The sequence below is a fragment of the Orycteropus afer genome, unplaced genomic scaffold (genome assembly GCF_000298275.1).
Source record: "Orycteropus afer afer isolate SDZICR_OR568_19922 unplaced genomic scaffold, OryAfe1.0 scaffold00145, whole genome shotgun sequence".
Taxonomy (NCBI): domain Eukaryota; kingdom Metazoa; phylum Chordata; class Mammalia; order Tubulidentata; family Orycteropodidae; genus Orycteropus; species Orycteropus afer.
In genome coordinates this window covers 3,221,676-3,243,420 of record NW_006921732.1, presented here as the reverse complement: position 1 = coordinate 3,243,420, position 21,745 = coordinate 3,221,676, and the positions used below count along the sequence as shown (strand labels likewise).

The window sequence follows — 21,745 nt, the reverse complement described above, 5'->3', positions numbered from 1 at the left end:
ATTGAGCTTTTCCACCGCCTCTTGCCACAGATGTAGTCAATCTGATTCCTGTGTGTTCCATCTGGTGAAGTCCACGTGTACAGCTTCCGTTTGTGTTGTTTTGATTTTATATACACTTTATAAATTAATTTGAACATGCAAAGGTAGATGAGAAATGCAAATAAATACTTTAAGATGATGATACTCGAATATTAAGGGAAAGCTCAGAGCACAGGGTTATTATAAATGAATTAATGGCATTAAGTACATATGCCTTACACAGTATAGCATAAGGCGCTTTGAGTTGCACACAACCTTTCTACCTACTGAACTTTATTAGAATTTCAAACATTTGTTCTGGCTCCCTCCCTCATTTTAGATTTTTAGAATTACTCTAGTCAGGAAAAAGATACAGTGTTTTTTATATGGTTATTTCCTAAACAAGCTATGTAGGTTAGCTGATAATCTCAAAGAGCTCAATTTACATTCTAAGTAGGGAAGATATTTAAAGCGTTTTAAGGCTTTTCCTGAGAAGATAGGTTCAGAAAGGCTAAGTGGGATAGATACCTCCCAGCAACCATCATTTTAATATTTTGTGCTTTTTACTTTTTCAGTAAGGATTACTATGGCTTCATAAAACTTGTTAGTGTTTCACTATGTTGTAATCTGTATTTGTGTTTCCATTAAACAAATAAATAGGGAATTTCTGGTCTTTCCAGCATGTACTGTGATTCCTTAGGAAGCTTGTGCTTTTAAAATTTGTCCTTTTAAATGTACTGTTGGGAAGTATATCTTTATGTCAAATACTGAGATTTCTAAATTTTATATAGAAATTTCAAATTTTGCTACTTTGAAGTGTTTGTAGATTATCAATCCCAAAATTTTAATTGGATTAATTTTTCCTCTCTGTAGGTGCTGGGCTCTTGCACTGTTTGGTGGAAATGGTGAGACAGGATTTGAGCAAAATTCTACCTATTCAGTGTTCAGCATTTCTATAACATTGACTGATGAAGGTTATGAGCACTTCTATGAGGTAAATAATTAAAATAGAGTTGTTTTCTTTTATATAGGTATCACTTAGTGCAGAAGACTCAATCGGATGTTTTGTTTTCAGGTTGCTCATACCGTCTTCCAGTATTTAAAAATGCTGCAGAAGCTAGGCCCAGAAGAAAGGTAATAAATACTCTTAAATGAAGCCAGCAGTCAATCCTAATACATTTTAGTCCTAATGCTATTATTAGACATACTTTAGTCTTGCCTTGATGATTTTTCAGGCAGTTTTCTTTACTCCTCCTATCTTTACCTTGTCTACATGTGACTGTACACCAAAGGTTTTATTTACTTGACTGGTTGCTTTACTTTTATACCTCACTTGCTGATGGTTCTAATGAAAAATTTCAATATGGCTTCCAATTATAGTTTTCTTCTCTCACAGAATTTTTGAAGAGATTCAGAAAATCGAGGATAATGAATTCCATTACCAAGAACAGGTACTGGAAGTCAAATTCTTTTTGAATATTATCTGTGACCAAGTTGAAACTGGTGTGGACTTTGTTTCTCTTTTTGGAGGTATCTCTGCAGTTTTAATTCTGCTACTCTCATGTGAGTCTCACGATGGCCTTGAGGCTATCTGAAAATTAATTCTTGTGTTTTTGAGTATTTTTATTGAGTAACAGTAAGGGCATTAAGCAGATGGACATAGATCATATTGCATGACAGTCTCATGTATCTATATAATCATCTGTCTGTCCTTTCAATAAATATTCATGGAGAGCTGATGGTACTTGATATTTTGGGAATTCAAATATTGCAAAGACATTCTACAAAGTAATTGGTAGTAATTACCATACGTAGTGTTAGGGAGCTCTGGAGGCATAGTCCTTAAGGCATTTGACTGCTAACCAGAAGGCTGGCAGTTCAAACCCACCAGCCACTCCTCAGAAGGAGGACTGGGCAATCTACTGCCATAGAGATACCGTCTCTGAAACCCAAGGAGGGGTCGCTATGAGTCGGAACCGAGTCAAGGGCAGTGAGTTTGGTTTTTGAGTATTAGAAACAGTGTGTTTAGGTATTTTAGGAAAAAGAACTCTTTCCTTGATTGGAATACAACCAGCAAAGGCTTCATGGATGTGGTATATTTGAATTAATTAAGTTGAGCATTAAAAAAATGGATGAAGTTTCAATACATTCTAGGCAAAGGGAACCACAAAAATAGGAAACTCAGGGGTATTGGGAAAATATGAATGATCCTGTCTGTAGCATAAGGTATGTGAATGGAAAGGGTATATGAGTCTGAAAGGTAAGCAGTTTAGAGAAATTTAAAAAAAAAAAAAAAAAAAAAAGAATCCTTTTGTGCCCTGGATCCTTTTGGAAGTCTGTTGAATCCTATGGACCCCTCTATAGAATAATGCTTTCAGACTCCCTGCCCCCCCCAACTCTGTAAATTTTAAGAAAAATTGCCATAATAGTACAATGGTCACTGATAGAACCCTCACCTAAAGTGACTGTCAATATTTTTTTGTTTGTAAACATGTATTTAAGACAACATTTGGCAATTCATTGTTTTTCATGTACACAATATGATAGTATCAGTTACATTAATCATTTTGTGCAACCATAACCAATAATTGTTGCCAAATTTTCCATCATCATAAACAGAAAAAAACTCACTGCTTCCTAAACAATAACTTTTCCTCTCCCTCCTCACTTGTACCCCTACGACTGCTAATAAAACTTTAGTTTTCCTATTCATTTGCCTATTGTAGATATTTCATGTAAGTGAGATCATATAATATTTGTCTTTTTGTAATTGACTTATTTCACTCGGCATAATATTTTCAAGGTTCATCCATCTTGTAGCATGTTTTTTTTTTTTTTTTTGAAATTGTGATTTGGGTGAAAATTTATAGAACAAACTCACTTTCCATTCAGCAGTTCACATACACTTTGTCTCTTGTAGCATGCTTTTTATGACTAAGTAATATTCTATTTTATATAAATACACATTTTGTTTATCCATTCATTTGTTGATGTACACTTAGGTTTTTTCCATCTTTTTGGCTTAATGGTTAATATTTTGCCATATATCCTTTCCCTTTCTCATATATTTGTGTTTTTTCCCCCTATATGTTAGTTAATTATAGTTAACTATATGTCAGTTAATTACAGAAAACTTGATATTAAATGTTTTAGCATGTATCTTCTAGGAACAAAGACATTCTGTTGAATAACCTTGATTCAGTTGTCCCATTGGGAAATTTAACATTGAAACAATATTGTTAACTAATACATAGTCCAGAAAATAATGCTTTTAAGTGCATAAAATAAAGTACAATACAAAGGAATATTGAAATAAAGTTTTCAAAATCTTAAAAATGTGCCTATTAATATATGAAATAACGAAGTCTAGCAGTAGGTCTGAGGAGCTCTGGTAGTGTAGTGCCTGAGGCACTTGACTGCTAACCAGAAGGCTGGTGGTTCAAACTCACCAGCCACTCCTCGGAAGGAAGACTGGGCAGTCTACTTCCATAGAGATACCACCTCTGAAACCCAAGGAGGGTTGTCTTTGAGTCGAATCTGACTCGATGGCACATAACAACAACAACAACAACAGCAGCAGCAGCAGCAGCAGCAGCAGTAGGTCTAATCATTATTACAATTTTGAAGTCCCAGTGCACAAAAATGATGTTTTGAGATATCTGCAACTATATTATTATATAAAAAGATCTGTGATTTCTATTGACAATAAAGTCACCAAAAACCAAACCCAACCCACTGCCATCTAGTGCATTCCAACTCATCGTGACCTTATAGGGCAGAATAGAACTGCCTCATAGGATTTCCAAGGCTGTAAATCTTTATGGAAGCTCACTGCCTTATTCTTTCTCCCAAGAAGCAGCTGGTGGGTTTGAACCACTGACCTTTTGGTTAGCAGCCGAATGCTTTAATCACTCCACCACCAAGCCTTCTAACAAAATCCTAGATACTACTATTACTATTGTGGTTTATTGCCTACATTCAAAATTGAAAGAAAAACTAAATTAGAGGTCAGTAAAAGTGAAAATTTAATTTCTTCCCAACCAAATTCATGAATCCCTTCAGTTTGTCTACTGACACTAGGTAGGGGTTATCTGTGGACTCTGGATTAAGAATTACTGGTTTAGAACCAATTCATAGAGCATCTTCAAAGATGCTTTTGTATCATCACCAATGTCTATTCCTGAATATATATTATTTAATAGGGAAGACTTAAGACTCAAGACATGAGAACAAGGTCACAAAAACTCTAAGCTTCCAGTTGCCATTAACTCCTGGGTTGTCTTCTCTGCATCCTTGAAAAGAGGTCATTTGAAATTGAAATCCCATTCTATGAAAACAGAAAGGCTGCAGTAACTCATATTGACCATTAGAGAGTCCCATGATTCTTCCCTGTAAATATATTGATATGCATAGAACCCATACCTTTTTGCCATCTATCTGTAGTAAAGACCAGGAATGATTTTGTTCAGTTTTCTCATCAGTTGTGGTTGCAACACTTGGACCAGAATTGACCCAGGGAAAGAGTAAGAGCAAGAATTGTGGGCTACAACTTGATACCCAGATTCCTTTTTTTTTTTTTAAATTTGTTTTTTTAGGATCAGCCTTCTAGCATTTCCATTCATTGGTTGAACATATTTTCTCTCTTGTGTCTCCAGTTCTTTCTTAGCAAGACATTTTAAGATACCTTTTTATAGACATCCCTCTATTTTGTAGCTCATTCCCCCCCACCCCCCAACACATTTGGCAGTGTTCTGGTTACCTCTGTGCTGCTGTGACAGGAATATACCACAATTGGGATTCTTGAACAAATAAGAGTTTGTTTTCTTACAGTTTGGAGGCTATAAGTCCGAGTTCAAAGTGCCAGACTCTAGGGCCTGGGTGAAAGCCCCTCAACCTTGGGCTTCAGCTCTGCCTCCTGCTTCTGGCCCACTGAAGCTAGAGGCTTTTCTTAGCTCAGCTGCTGGCTGCTGAGGCTGACAAGCCCAAGGTTGACAAGTAATAAGGCAGAGTCCCGGTATTACCAAACCAGACACAGGCCACTAATTCAAGTCCATTAAAAGTCCCAAGGTTGGAAGAGCATGGCAGGCTGCTAAACAGTGACTTGTGCAGGGTTCAAGCGTGCCATGAGCTAGAGACTGTTCCCCAAGGCTTCTACTTATATACAGGAAACAGACCACATCCCTAAGGCAGCTACTGAGCTACTCACAGTAGATTCCACCATGGAGTTGATTACCAGTCTCATCATGGGGAATACTACATCCAGCTGCCCAGTCACTCAACCAGGCCCAGCCAAGTTGACACACAAACTTACCTACTACAGGCAGTATTTATTAATACTTGCCTTAACTGGAAAAATAGGGGCCCAAAGCATCTTAGACTAAAGCCTAATCATTACAAAATTAGAACAAATCAGGAAAATCCATTCCTCTGCATGAAATGCTGAATTAATTCTAGTAGCTCACCTTATTTCTTTTTAAATAAAGTTAAAGATGTCTCTTCGGACTTCTTTATTGCCTTTAACAATAAATGTAAATAGAAAGTCCTTTTTAAACTATTATTTTTTGTATTACTAATTTTTAGTTAAGAAATTTAAAATATATTTCACACAGTAACTTGGCCTCAGTACCAGTGGTATGTCCAGTAAATCAGCTCTTTGAGTTAGAGTATGATGAAGGAAGCTGTTTAATTAAGTATTTTTCTGTAGGCAGAAAAGCAGGAATAATAATACACAGCAGTTAATAATGGAAGAAAGTGAGAGTTTATAATCGATCAAAAAACTAAAAATTAGGCAATAACAAGTGAGGTTGTAGAGAAATTGGAACTCTTGTACATTGCTGATGGGAATATAAATGTTGCAGTGGCTTTGGAAGATACTTTGGCAGTTCCTGAAAAAGTTAAACATAAGAGTTACCATATAATCCAGCACTTCCACTCCTGAGTATATACCCAAGAGAACTGAAAACATATGTCCACGCAAAAACTTGTACATGAATGTTCATAGCAGCTTTATTCATAATAGGCAAAAAGTGGAAACAACCTAGATATCATCAACTGATGAATGGATAAATAAAGTATGGTATAGTCATACAGAAGAATATTACTCAGCCATAAAGAAACAAAATATAATTCATGCTACAACATAGATGAACCTTGACAATGTTATTCTAGGTGAAAAAAGGCATACACAAAAGGCCACATACTGTATGATTCCATTTATATGAAATGTCTAGAATAGGCAAATATACAGAGACAAAAAACAGGTTAGTGGTTGCCAGTTGGGTGAGTGAAGGAGCAATGAGGAGTGACTGCTCATGAGTACAGGGTTTTTTTTGGGATGATGAAAATGTTCTGAAATTAATAGTATTGATTGTACAATTTTGAATATAGTAAAATCCACTAAATTGTACACTCTGAAAGGGTGAATTTCATTGTATGTCAATTTTATCCAAAAAAAAAAAAAAAAATTAAAGGATTGCATTGAAATGTTTCTTTCCAATGCTTTCTTTTCTCCATTGCTTTGGCACAAAGATCCATTTTTAGCCAGTGTCCTTAGTGTTTTCTCATAGGGAACATTTTGAATTTCTCAGTTTTATAGCTTACTAATTAGAGCTTATTGATTAGAAATAAGCAGCTAGTGAAAATAACTGATTAAAGAAATCAGAATAGGGTATGAGTCATCTTTTGAAACAATAGTAGTACTATAATAACTTGTTGATTCAAGAATGTTTATAGAAATAAGACAGGGAAAAGGAAAAAAAAGCCAACAATGCATCTTTCCTTACTTTTCCCCTTACTTTATTCTCATGTGATAATGTACCAGTGATGTCTAATTTGATGTTTAGATCTCATCTTCTCTTCATGAATGCAATAACCTTCACTTTTTTTCTGTCTTCCATTAGATGAGAACACTGGGCAGTATGGTATTGTGGAAAGCATTTGTTGATATGTTAGGAGACCAGAATTCTAGTGTCTGCTCTGTATGTCACTTACTCACTGTGTGACGTCGGGCAAGTCACTTCATTCTGAGTATATATATTCTCACTTGTACATCATGGGGATGAAACTACTTAGTATCTGAACGACCTGTCATTTTTAAGATTCTGCATATCTGAGTGTCCAAAAAATACTTGACTTGGTTGCTTTTCTCTGGATAAGTACTTGCATTTCAAGGCAGAGAATTTGCTGTCATTTGATTTTAAATTGAGATAATATGCCAATTATTTTATATTTATGACAATACTTTTATCTAAAGACACTAATTTTTATTTCTGTGTTGATTTGGTTCATGTTTACAAATAATTTTTAAATGATAACACTGTAGTGATAAAATCATAAAGACCCTGTCTTCAGTTACTTCATAGTATTGTAGGGGCTCTTGACATGTAAACAAGCATTTACAGTTCATTATGGTAATTGTTCTCATGAAGAAGTTGTGACATAACTAGAACCTAGAGTGTTGTAGGACTCAAGATTGGGTTGAAGGAGTATGAGTTTAAGCTTCTTAAGGTGATAGCTTATACTTTGTTTTCTTGCAATACTGAGCATCAGATTCTTAAGCTACAACTATTGAGGTATGTGGTTATATCTATTCAGAAGCTTTTGGTTTTATTGTTTGTTTCTTTAAGAATGTTTTTACGTGATAGTGAATTAAAAATAATTACAGAAACATCTGGAGTGAAATAGTTTTATCTCTTTTTAGACAGATCCAGTTGAGTATGTGGAAAACATGTGTGAAAACATGCAGCTGTACCCACTGCAGGACTTTCTCACTGGAGATCAACTTCTTTTTGAATACAATCCAGAAGTAAGGAAATGCCCATTTCTAAACCTCACTTTTAGGGGATTAGGAAAGTGAGAAAGTGCAAGGATATATTTAAGAACTGTGGAATGAAGAAAACTTGATTATAGTTAACCAGCTTATTTTGTTTGTGTGCATAAACAGAAGCAATGTCATTATTCTGTGAATAGTTTTTCATGATTCTTCCACCATTACTTTTTTTATGAGAAGGGAAAATCAAGTTTTCTTTTTAGGTACTATTATTACTGTTTTTAGAAAGTTGAAACATTCAAAATAGTTAAAGCTATTCCTAAGAATTATGTGGTTTAGTTGTTGTCTATACTTAATGTGTTCAGCTTACCTTTTAATTCATGTGGATATTTAGGACAATTACATTTTTAATAATTTTTAAACTGTTTACCAAAAAATAAAAAAAATAAAAAAATAAACTGCCTGAAGTAGAAACATGATTTATCACTACTGGTACATACAAATAAATAGCTGGTCAGGGTCTTCACTATTTCTGGGGAAGGAGGAACTTTGGTTCATATAGGGCAGTGGTTCTCAGGGAGAAACAGTTTACCTCCCAGGGGGCTGTCAATGTCTAGATACATTTTTAGTTGTCATAACTCAGGGAGTACAATTAGCATCTAGTGACTAGAGGCTAAACATCTTACAATGTGGAGGACAGTCTCCTACAACAAAGAGCTATCCAGCCCAAGGTGTTAACAGTGTCATGGTTGAGGAACCTTGTTATAAGATATTCTGAAACTATTATTTTAAAGAGAATAGGGAAAGATAATGGAAGAATCCATTCCCCTAGGATGGTTGTGCCTAGGAGCCCAAATACTGTTTTTTCCAAACCACCATTTATTGTTTCTTTCTAGACAAAATGGTGCTAAGTTGTAGGTAGGGTTCCAACCCACAAAATCCTGTGTTTAGCCCATATGATAGTTGAGGAATTATTGAAGGAGGCTCTACATTGAGATCATTTTACTAATCCTTGGGTATATGGTACAAACAGTCCTCAGATTACAAACTAATTCTGTTCCTAAGTGTGTCTTTAAGTTGAATTTGTATGTAAGTTGCAATAGTTAGATCTAACGTCAATCAGATGTTTGCCTTAATTTACAGTGTACCTTTCTATGCATGAAACACATTAAAGAGATAGAGGTACAGTAAAATATCTTTAACATAATAGAGTAATAATGGTTTTTTTTTTTTAATTTTTATTTTGATTTGGGTGAAGATTTACAGAGTAAATTCACTTTTCATACAGCAGTTCACATATACTTTGTCTCATGTCATTGATCAAAATTTACAATGCAACAGCTCCCCTCCCACTTCCTCCCCATAGTTACCTCCTCCCATTGTCCATCCCTTCATACTCTTCTGCACCCTGAGCTATCTCCCTGTGCATAAGCAGCCCTTCCTTCTCCCATGATTGTTCTCTCCAGGGCGTGTGTCTACTTGAGGTAAATGTTTAACTCACATGCCAATACTTAGTTTGGCTGGAAACCACAGGTGTGGGTTCAATTCCAGACCTGAAGGACAGCTAGGGGCCATAGTCTCAGTGGTTCCACCAGGCTCTACTGGACCAGCAAACCTGGTCCCCACCTTCTTTTTTTTTTTTTGCCCCCAAATGATTTTGAGTTTTGTTCCACATTGTTCTCCCTCTCTATGCTGGATCTCCTACATCCCTTCCAAGTGGATGACAGTGGTAGCTGGGCACCATCTAGTTCTTCTGGTCTCATAGTTGTATAGGTTGCAGATCGGATGGTGTACCAGTCGCTAGGACTGATTGTTTCCATGAATTTTGGTTTTCTTCTTTCTTCTTGACGAGGAGAGACCCATTGTTGCATCTAGATGGCAGCTTGCTAGCTTTTAAGGTCCCAGTCGCTACTCGCCAAAGTAGGAGGTGGAACAATGTTTTGTATAGTATGTTATGCCAATTGAGCTTGATGTCCCCTGCGACTATGGTCCCAAGCCCGCAGGATCAACTACTCGGTCCCTCTGGGTAGCTGGCTGTGACCAAGCAATGACCATAACCTTGCCCCTTGTCAGCTCTACTATACACCTGGGAATTCTGATCATTCACATGAACTTATAGGCCCATTGTCTGCCAACCCTACATATGATCTTGGATACACTCCCCATTTAGACATACCTAATTGTTTAGCTTGTTCCCCTATCTATCCATCCATATACCCATGTTTGCTTTCACTGACAACCCAGTACTGTATATGCAAAAGGGTTCATATTTGTTGTCTGTACTGCCCATGTAACTCTCTATGTCTTTCTCATCCTCAATGCTGCCATATTGGTCACTCACATTTGGTACATTGCCCTTCTCTTCACCCAAATCAATATTTATCTCTATCTTTCTAACAGCATTCCCTCCCTTCCCCTCCCACCCCTGGTAACCAACAAAGAAAATGTCCTCCAATATATAAACCTTTCCTTAACGTTTACAATAACGGACTAATACAATATTTGTCCTTTTGTGATTGACTTATTTGACTTAGGGAGTAATAATGTTTTGCTGTGCCTTGCAAACTAGCATCCATTTGTTATCACAGACTATTGTATGTTGCTGGTGGTATATGCGGAGAGGACTCTGGCAGCCCCCAGGGGGCCTGTAGCTAGCTGATGCCAGGCCTTGGAGCCTCCTCTGGTGACATTGTCCACCAAGATCTCATTCCTCCTGTACTTGGACCTCCTAACCCTTCACCTCCGCCCCCGTTCCAGGAGCCTGACACTCAACTATAGCTGCACAGCATGGGGCTGTGGATGCAGCTGAGGTTAGACTGAGCTAGGGTGAGGAATGGCCCAGGGTCAGAGTCCAGGGTTGCCACACCTTGCTTGACCACAGACAAGGCCTAAGTGGCACTTAACTGGGTGGTACACCGTGAAGCCTGTAGCCTCCTGACCTACATGGGGCCCTGCCAACCCCATATGGAGCCCGTGCCGGCTCTGGGGTGGCACCCTATGTGCTTTGCACCACCATCACTTCGGTTTAAGGCCAGCGCTGCAGGATCCAGGGCCTGGTGGGTGTGGGGAATGCCCACTGGCTGCTGCAGAGCTAGTCTGGAGCAAGGCAGGACTTCACTTGACCCCTTCCTGTGTACTGACTCTGGGTTTGCACTTAAGGAGATACATACGAAGGTTGGTTCGTAAGTACTGATTATACATAAGTTGGATGTTTGTGACCTGAGGACTGCCTATATGTACCTAAGAATTAGTAAATATAAATACACAGTGGTTAAGAACATATGCTTTGGAAATGTAGTGAATAAAACTTGGTTACAACTACACTTGTGCCACTTCTAGCTGTGTTCTGTGCAAATTACTTAATCTTTAACTTGGGCACAGTACTTAAACATCTATCTCTGAGGCTGAGTATTATTTTCTATAAAATGGGTATACGTTAGAGTTGTTTTTAGGATTAAATGAAATAACTTACATTAAATACTGCCTGTCACATATTAAGGCTCAGTAAATGATAGCTATTTTTACTGCTAGTACTGTTAGTATATAGGATTTGAGGTGAACACTATATAGCATCAGTAAGAAGCATATTTGAAACAACTGATAAACTTACAAAGCTTTGTGAATTAGAGTGTACATGGACTATAGATGGATATCATGAGGTCACGATACTAGGATCTTGGGGGCAGTTAACATAATGTGGCTTTGCTTTTTTAACAGAAATGTGTTAGGTTAAAATTGTTACTTTTATAGATGTATGTATTGTTCCCACCCCTTTTATTAGGTCATTGCAGAAGCCCTTAATCAGCTAGTTCCTCAAAAAGCAAATCTTGTTCTTCTGTCTGGTGCTAATGAAGGAAAATGTGACCTCAAGGAGAAGTGGTTTGGAACTCAGTATAGTATGGAAGGTAAAATATTTTAACAGTTTTCCTACATTTAGGTATATCTGACACACCTCGGGATTTTTATTTCTCAATTTTTATGTATTAAAAAAAGAGTATAATTTAAAAAGGTATACTTTGGCATGAAAATTACTTTTATTACTTTCCAGGAACCTACTTTTTGCCAATTTTATATCTACATCTATTAGGTAGTGAAAAGGTCCCATTTGTTGTTTGGTTATTTTTGGGGCAGTTTTTTACTGTGTTTTAGGAAAATACCTCTTGAACTTATGTGTGCCTATATGTATTACCTGGAGATCTTATTAAAATAGATTCTGATTCAGTAGGTCTGGGATGGAGCCTTTGATTCTTCAATTCTAACAAGCTCCCAGGTGGTACCAATGCCAGTGGGATCATACTTTGAGTAGCAAGATTCTAGAATGCCTGGATATGTCACTCACAGTTTCTTAGAAAGCATTGGTTTGTGAAGGGTATTTGATGTTTGGGTTGTTAAGAGAATTCTGAACACTGCATTATTTACTGGGTCAGGTTTTTTTTTTTTTTTCTTCCCTTCTCTACAGATATCGAAAATTCTTGGGCTGAACTATGGAATAGTAATTTTGAATTAAATCCAGATCTTCATCTTCCAGCTGAAAATAAGTATATAGGTCAGTGAAATAGCCATCATTTTACATAATCCACCAGGTACTAATAAATAAAATAAATAGCACCTCTGTGGTCTATTGTTGTTGTTGTTACGTGCCATCGAGTCGGACCCGAGTCATAACGACCCCTCCTTGGGTTTCTGAGGCAGTATCACTACAGAAGTAGGTTGCCTCATCTTCCTTCTGAGGAGTGGCTGGTGGAGTCGAACCGCCAGCCTTCTGGTTAGCAGTCAAGTGCCTTAGGCACTACACTATTACATTTTATAAAGTATCATATGAATTCATATTTTAACTTACCAGTAACACTTTGTAACACTCTTCCGTAAACCTTACTGTTTTCTTATTTTCCAAATGAGAAAACAGGCTCAAAAAAGTGAAGTGACTTATCCAAGAATATTCAGTTGGTGAATTGAGGACTTAAACTTGGTTCTTGGGATTCTCTGAAGCTTTTCTCTCTTTCTTTTTTTTTGTTGTACCTCATACTGTGATCATTTCACATAAGACTCTGGGAACTGCCACTGTCTGTCACATTGTTGTAGTATTTCTTAAACTGCAGGTTGCAACTCAGTAGAGGGTTGTGAAGTTAATGTATTGGGTTGTAAAAATATTAAAAAAATCAGTTAGAATGGAAATAGCAAAATGTCTCATTGTATATAGAGTGTTATTTTAAGAAGCATTGTTTCCCATAGATATAAGTATCTGTCTACTGGCTTACAATGTAAAACATATTTATAATTGTGGGCTACAGAAAAAAAATTAGAAAGCTACTGATTAAGTCAAAGGTTTTATAGTTGTATAACTAGAATTTGTTTTTTAAGTCTTGCAAATTATTTTTAGATAATTTAATTCCTTGTTAGACTTTAAATATCTAAGCAACCCAGTTTTTATTTTTTGTAAATATACCACTTTCCTGTTCCTTTTCCTTTTAATTTCCCTCACCTTAATGTTTCTTACCTACTTGTTAATGAAACACCTTGTTTTTATTAACTGATAGACGAGTTTGACTTCAAGACAAACCTTTTGTAACTTTCAAATGTCAATAAGATTAATAAAAGGCATTCTTTTAAGAATGGATTCATTGATATATTGGTTTATGTAACTGTCTTGACCAAAGACAATTTCTGTCACTGTTAATATTGCCTTTGAGAAATGGGAATGAAGTAGAGTGTGTAGAGATGAGATTCAACTTTTGGGAAATTACAGATTTTCAAGAGTTAATTTAGTTTAAAGCTAAGATAATTTTCTTTATAGTATTCTGTGCCTCAGTATTTGAATTTCACTTATTTTTTATCACAAAAAAACTTAGGCTTGTAACTTAGACTTGAAGAAATGAAGAACAAATTACTGGGAATCCTGTTGAAATATCTGAAGGAATTATTACTCTCTTTTCTTTTGTTAGCCACAGACTTCACGTTGAAGGCTTTTGATTGCCCTGAGACAGAATACCCTGTTAAAATTGTGAATACTCCACAAGGTTGCCTGTGGTATAAGAAAGATAATAAATTCAAAATCCCCAAAGGTAAAAATATTTCCTTCCCTTAAAGGAGTAAAATAAGTATAATAAGTCTTTTGTATTTTGTAGCAACAATTTTTTCTAGTATGTCTATCACCTACCTCCATTTCCCCTTCCCTTACTATTTGAAGACCTTTTCTAGACTTATCTGTCAGATCCATATCATTCCTTTACCGTCACAGAAATTCTTATAGATACTCCAGATTTCAGGAGATGAATAAAGATTCAAGCCTAGAATTAAATTGTTTTCAGTTCTTTTTCTTTCAGTTTGGTAAAAGTAGAGCCAAAGTTAGTCCATCTTAAGGAATTGGTATTATTATTTGAACATTACTTTTAAAACCGAATGGAATGAAAGTATCATGAAGGAAATTATTTTTAGATATAATAGTTTCGTACGGCACTATGCATGTGAAATCTCCCCCACCTATCTCCCTCTACCCTTTTGCTTCTCAGCATAAAGGAAGAATTAAGAAAAAAAAAAAAAGCAAATCCAAACCCACTGCCATTGAGTTGATTCCAACTTATAGTGACCTCCATAGGGTTTCCAAGGCTATAAATCTTTATGGAAGCAGACTGTCTTGTTGTTCTCCTGTGGAGTGGCTGGTGGGTTCAAACCACTGACCTTTTGGTTAACAGCCCAGTGCTTTAACCACAGCACCGCCAGAATGGCTTAAAGGAAGTGTACAGTTAAACAGACCCTAAAAGTCCTTGTCTTCTCTTATAACATGATGCTTTTCTATTTTCTGTTCCTATGCATGACCTGGAAACTTAAACAACTTGGAATAATTCAGGGTTTTTCAATGCCATGCAATCCATATCTCTAGCCGCAAATACAACTATATTGTAGTTCTCTGGGATTTTTTAGTTTATTGGAAAGGTATTTCTTGAATAGCTTACAAATGTTTCTGAAAATGTTCTTAACCTTTGTTCCACTTCCTTGGAAAGGCTTTACTATAACTTTCTGCCATTCTGTGTTTTCTTATCTATGCTTTTTCTTTCAGCATATATACGTTTTCATCTGATCTCACCTTTGATACAGAAGTCTGCAGCAAAGTAAGAATTTGCCCTCTTTTCTGGAAAATAATTTTTATAATTGAAAAACTAAATGTTTTTTCATTTTGAGTCATCCTACCTTTTTTTGTATCAGTTCTTGAGCTATGTTGCTGACTAACTTATTTTTTTCTATGTCTAAAACAAGTTATTTGTATAGAATAACTAAACATTAAAATGGAACTGTGGCTGCTGCATCTCCAGTACTTAGATGTAAAACATGCTGATATTGTAGACCAGTTACAGAATTGCTGAATTGAGAAATTTTATTAGAGATCAGTCTGGGGATAGCTCCCAGCCTGTAATGAGCATTGACAGACCTGTTAATCCCCTATTTAAAGACAACTAAAGTGTCTGATTCCACAACTTTTCTGTCAATTTGTTGTGCTTAGTGTCTTACGTGTTACTGTGAGGCTGGAAGCTGTTTTAAGTATTAGTAGAGTCCCCTATGGTGGACAGGTTTCAATGGAGCTTCTAGACTAAGACAGACTGGAAGAAGGATGGGGCTATTCACTTCTGAAAAAAGTAGCCACTGAAAACCATATGAAGAGCAGTGAAACACTGTCTGATATATTACTGGAAAAGTTTATGAATAGCTGTGAAACATTGTCTGATATAGTGCCAGAAGATGAGCCCTTGAAGTTGGGAGGCATGCAAAAATGCAACTGGGAAAGAGCTGCCTCATTGAAGTAGCGCCATGGACAGAATAAAGTTTTGGGAACCTTCATTTGCTGGTATGGCATGATTCAAAATGAAGAGAAACAGATGCATATATTCGTTAATAATTATTAATAATTCATTAATAATTAAGAACATGGAATGTACAAAGTATTAATCTGGGGTAATTGGAATTGTCAAAAATGAAATGAAACTTAGATTTATTAATGTCTTAGTAAGTATTAGAAGCTGAAAGGGACTGGTATTGGCCATTTTGAATCAGACAATCATATGGTGTACTATGCTGGGAATGACAAATTGAAGAGGAATAGCGTTACATTCATCATCAGAAGGAACATTTCAAGATGTATCCTGAAGTACAATACTGTTAGTGATAGGATTATATCCATATGCCTACAAGGAAGACCGGTTAATACTACTATTACTCAAATTTGCACACCAACCACTAGAGCCAAAGGTGAAGAAATTGAATATTTTTTACCAACTTTTGGAGTCTGAAATTGGCCAAAGATGCAATTAGTTATTAATAATTACTGGAGATTGGAATGAGAAAGTTGGCAACAAAGAAGCAGTGTTGGTAGTTGGAAAAAGGCCTCAGTGATAGAAAATGATGCCGGAGATCGCATGATAGGATTTTGTAAGATCAATGACTTATTCATTGCAAATACCTTTTTTCTACAACATGAACACTGGCTATACATATGGACCTTGCCAGATGGAATACACAGGAATCAGATCAACTACATCTCTGGGAAGAGGCAATGAAGAAGGTCAATGTTACCAGTCAAAACAAGGCCAGGAGATGACTGGAACAGGCCATCAATTGCTCATAAACAAGTACAAGTTGAAGCTGAAAAAAATGACAAATCCCTGAGAGACAAAATATGACCTTGACTATATCCTACCTGAATTTAGAGACCATCTGATGAATAGATTTGGTGCATTGAACACCAGTGACTGAAGATCAGACAAATTATGGTATGATTTCAGGAACAACATACATCATGAAAGCAAAAGTCATTAAAAAAAATGGAAAGGAGGAAAAGACCAAAATGGATGTCAGAAGAGATTAAAACTTTCTCTTGAATCGAAAGGAGCTAAAGTGAATGGAAATAATGATGAACTAAAAGAACTGAATGGAAGATTTCAAAGGGCAGCCCGAGAAGACAGAGTAAATTGTTATAGTGAAATGTGCAAAGACTTAGAGTTAGAAAACTAAAAGGGAAGAACACACTTGGCATTTCTCAAACTGAAGAACTGAGGAAAAATCAAGCTGTGAATTGCAATATTGAAGGATTCTTATGGACAGTATATTGAATGATGTGGGAAACATCAAAAGAAGATGGAAGATCTTCAAAGGAAAATGGAGTCAATATACAAAAAAGAATTGGTCAATGTTTAATTATTTGAGGACGTAGCATATATATGATTGAGAACCAATGATATTGAAGGAAGGAGTCCAAGCTGCACTGAAGGAATTGGCAAAAAACAAGGCTCCAGGAATTGATGGAATACCCACTAAGACACTTCAACAAATGGATACAGTGCTGGAAGCACTTACTTGTTTATGCCAAGAAATTTGGAAGACAGCTACCTGGCCAACCAACTGAAGAGATCCATTATTTGTGCCCATTCCAAAGAAAGGCAATCCAACAAAATGTAGAAATTATCAAAAAGTATCATTAATAATACATATAAGTAAAATTTTGCTGAAGATAATTCAAAAATGGTTGCAGCAATATATTGACAGGGAACTTCTAGAAATTCAACCTAGATTCATTCAGAAGAGGATGTGGAACGAGGGATATCATTGCTGATGTCACATGCATCTTGGCTGAAAGCAAAGAATACCAGAATACCAGAAAGATGTTTATTCATCTTTGGCAAAGCCATTCGATTGTGTGGATCACAATAAATTAAGGGATAAAATTGTGAAGAACAGGAATTCCAGAACACTGAATTTTGCTCATGAGGAACCTGTACCTAGACCAAGAGGCTGTTTGAACAGAACAAGAGGATACTGCATGGTTTAAAATCAGGAAGGGTGTGCATCAGTGTTATGTCCTTTCATTATACTTTTTCAATCTGTATGCTGAGCGGATCATCTGAGATGCTGGACTATATGAAGAATGCGGAATCAAGATTGTTGGTAGATTCATTAACAACCTGTGATGTGCAGATGACACAACTTTGCTTGCTGAAAGTGAACGTGACTTGTGGCACTAACTGATGAAGATCAAAGACTACAGTCTTCAGTATGGACTACACCTCAACAAAAAGAATGCAAAAATCTTCACAGCTATCCATAAACAACATCATGATTAAATGGAGAAAAGGTTGAGGTTGTCAGGGATTTCATTTTACTTGGATCCACGATAAACACCTATGGAGGCAGCAGTCAAGAAATCAGATGTCATATCACACTGGGCAAATCTGCTGCAAATGCCCTCTTTATTTAAAGTGTTAAGGAGCAAAGATATCACTCTGAAGACTAAGGTACTCCTGACCCAACCCATGTTATTTTCAGTTGCCTAATATGCATGTGAAAGCTGGGCATTTCCTTCATTATAAGGAAGACCAAAGAAGAGTTGATGCCTTTTAATTGTGGTGTTGGTGAAGAACACTGAAAGTACCATGGACTGCCAGAAGAATGAACAAATCTGTCCCAGGAAAAGTGCAGCTGGAATGCTCCTTCGAAGCAAGAATAGCCAGACTTCATCTCTCATACTTTGGTTATGATGTCAGAAGGTACCAGTCCCTGGAGAAAATACGATGCTTGGTAAACTAGGGGGTCAGCGAGAAAGGGGAAGACTTTCAATGATGGACACAGTGGCTGCAATGATGGGCTCAGGTATAGCATAATTATGAGAACATTGCAGGACCGGACAGTGTTTCGTTCTGTTGTACATAGGGTCAGCATGAATGAGCCGAGTCAGTCAATGGCACCTAACAACAACAAAGAATCTGATTGTACCTTGTTGTTAGCAGATTGCGTTGCTATTTATGTAGGTAGCTGTATTATGGAAGGTCATAAATCCTAAAATAGTGTGACACATAGGAGATGCTCAGGAAAAGTTAGTTTCCTTTGCCACTTTAACTGTAAAATCCAGCCTTAAAATGACAAGCAGCACTAACATTTATTAATATCCTCTTTAAAAAATCCTTCTTCTCTTCCCTCAGATTTTTAGTTTGCTTTTTAGAAAGCCTAAGGCCTGGGATAGGGATATAGCTCGATTGCCTACAGTGGCTTTTTTGTTTACCCCATTGTACTGCACAGATATTATTGTTTCAATGTATGCATGGCATGAAAAGGAATGGGAAGTACTACAAAAGGTAGGACTTCTAAAACTGAATCTTGAGTAAGTTGTATTTACCTTTGAACTCTTAGTACATGAAGTTTTACATTCTAGGGTAGGAAATGTAACACCTTGACAAAAGTTTTTTACTTTAAATTGAAACAAGGTATCCTACCTATTTTTAAGTAACTAATGCAGCTGCTATTTGCATTTTGTATTTCTCAGTGTGGTCCTCTTTGATATCTTTGTCAACATCCTTACCCATAACCTTGCGGAACCAGCTTATGAAGCAGATGTGGCACAGCTGGAGTATAAGCTGGTAGCTGGAGAACATGGTTTAATTATTCGAGTGAAAGGATTCAACCATAAACTACCTGTAGGTACACGTGTTCTGTTTTTCCTCATATAGAACTTTATGTTTATTGCCCCTATAGTCCCAAGCGTAATGTCTTGTGTATGGGCTGCTATACATAGAAGGATATATGTATTAATGTGGATTATGAATATTCTTGGCTTTTGACAGCTGTTCTCATCCCTACTGGCCATAAATAAGACATTATACATTTCGTTAAGTATTTGCAATGCATACAAACACAGCTCCAGCTTTGGACTTGCTTTTACTTCTCTTTGCTGTCAGTTTTTCTGTAGCCAACATTGGGATTTATGACTGGTTTGAGCTTAATTACATCCTATATAGCAATAAAAATTTTAAAGCACCTGGCACATTAGTAAGGTACCCTGGTAGTACAGTGGTTAAGCTCTCAGCTGCTAACCAAAATGTTGGCAGTTTGAACCTACCTGCTGTTCCACCAGCCGCTCTGTGGAAAAAAGATGTGCCAGTCTGCTTCTGTAAAGATTTACAGCCTTGGAAACCCTATGGGCAGTTCTATTCTGTCTTTTAGAAAAGGTTGCTGTGAATCAAAATTGATTCTATAGCCGTGGATTTGGCACACTGTTGAACTGATTTTAGTGTTCATTTAGAACTCAAATGTTTGATTCTTTTCTTCTTAGGCTTATGCTTTCTCACATTGTTTCAAGTATGTGAGTTTTGTTTTCCTTCCAAGTAAGTTTATGAGCCTTTGAAAAAAGAGGTCAGAAATGTACCCCAGGGATGCTTTGTGAAATTCATTGTAAGCTTAGGGAGAAATAAAAAAGAGGGTTAGATCGTTAAATACCAGATAATATATTCAACAAAATTTTACATCTAGATGTGTTGGGTAGGACTGTTATTGTATTAATGTTTGGAGAACTGGGTTCATATAGGAAAGATCTAGATGAAAGGATTTTGCCAGAAGTTAGACTTGGGGGTTAGCTTTTATAACTAGCCCAAACCCTGGAGAATAGGATAGCTCTCACCTTTATATATCCACTCCTCTCAGCCTTCTCAGGACACAAAGATGGCTGTAGGGGAGGTACCATGGGATATTTTACTTCTGTCAACCTTCAAAAGCCTACATAATTACATAACTTAAGATCCACATAAATTAAAGCTTAATATAGCAGTTGCTGTTTAGGAGATATGTTTTGAAATTAACTTGAGAGCTTTTTTAAAAATATAAACCATTGAAAAATAATTGATATTTTTCATTTTTTGAAGCTCACCTAGCCTTAATATTAAAACCCCATATAGATAGAAAACTAGAGAACAATTTAACCTATATAATCTAGATACAAACATTATAAAAATTGTAAATTAAATCCAGCGATTTAGCAAAAGAATAATTCACCATAACCAAGTACTAGGAATGACAAGAGAGAGTCAGTATTAGGAAGTTGATGGACATAACTCATTATAAAGTAAATCAAAGGAGAAGTACATGCATATACTGATAGAGGTAAAAAAAAAAATTTGGTAGTTTTGAGTGACCATTCTTAATAAGTAAAGTGGGATTAGAGGGAAATTACTTAAATAAAGTAACAATTTTAATTAAAAAAACAGTAACTACATATGTTACAGTAAATGATGAAATACTGAAATTTAAAGTAAGAACAAACCAAAGATACTTACAGTGACCTCTGTCAGTTCAACATTGTTTTAGAGTTTTAGGCTAGTTCAACAAAATTGAAATACTTGTTAAATTTTTTTTTAAAAAGAAAATTTTTTTCCTGATCATATGATTGTTGATTGTATGATTATATTCTTAGAAAACCTAAGATAGTACTATTAAAATTTAAAAAATAATTTGGTATGATGTAGCTGGTCATAAGATGAAAATCAGTGGCTCTTTTCCCTATAAGGAGCCCTGGTGGTATAGTGGTCAAGTACTCAGCTGCTATCTGAAAGATGGGTGGTACAGACCCACTAGCAGCTCAGTGGGAGAAAGATGGGGCAATCTGCTTTGGTGAAGATGATAACTTTGGAAACCCTAATGGGGCATTTCTCCTCTGTCCTATAAGGTCACTGTGGGTCAAAATCTACTCAATGGCAAAGTGTTTATTTTTTTTCCCCCCCCTGTATTGAGGAAAACAATAAGATTCTTAGGAATATTTAAGAAAAGTACAGAATCTATCTAAGGAAAACTACAAATTTTATTGAAGCATGTTAAAAAAGACAAATAAGGGAAAGACTCACATTTCTGGGTTGGGCAAGGTGATATCATAATATTGTCAGTGCTTCCAAAATTAATGAATAAGAGTAATATCATTCCAATTTAAGCCACATTTTGGGGTGGAGAGGAGGCTGGATAACATTATTTTTAAGTTCATATGGAAGAAAAAATATTTGAGAATACCCATGAAAATTATATAATAAAAGGAAAATCATTACTCTAAATTTGACAGTTATTCAGGATTTTGATCCTTGAAGATTGCTTGAGTCATCAGTATTTACCTTCCCATGATACCTGGTGCCATGATGGACCCCTGGTTAAAAACAAACA

General features: G+C 36.2%; 1 protein-coding gene across 1 annotated transcript in view; it reads left to right on the top strand.

Annotated features, from left to right (window-relative positions):
* The window catches only part of NRDC (nardilysin convertase), a 154,266-nt gene that overhangs the window by 119,678 nt on the left and 12,843 nt on the right, over window positions 1-21,745 (top strand). The window contains exons 14-22 of the mRNA XM_007945891.1: window positions 892-1,012; window positions 1,094-1,152; window positions 1,415-1,469; window positions 7,718-7,822; window positions 11,568-11,691; window positions 12,246-12,332; window positions 13,729-13,848; window positions 14,844-14,895; window positions 19,092-19,242. Of these exons, the coding sequence (XP_007944082.1) occupies window positions 892-1,012; window positions 1,094-1,152; window positions 1,415-1,469; window positions 7,718-7,822; window positions 11,568-11,691; window positions 12,246-12,332; window positions 13,729-13,848; window positions 14,844-14,895; window positions 19,092-19,242 (874 nt within the window). The remainder of the gene's footprint in view (window positions 1-891; window positions 1,013-1,093; window positions 1,153-1,414; window positions 1,470-7,717; window positions 7,823-11,567; window positions 11,692-12,245; window positions 12,333-13,728; window positions 13,849-14,843; window positions 14,896-19,091; window positions 19,243-21,745) is intronic.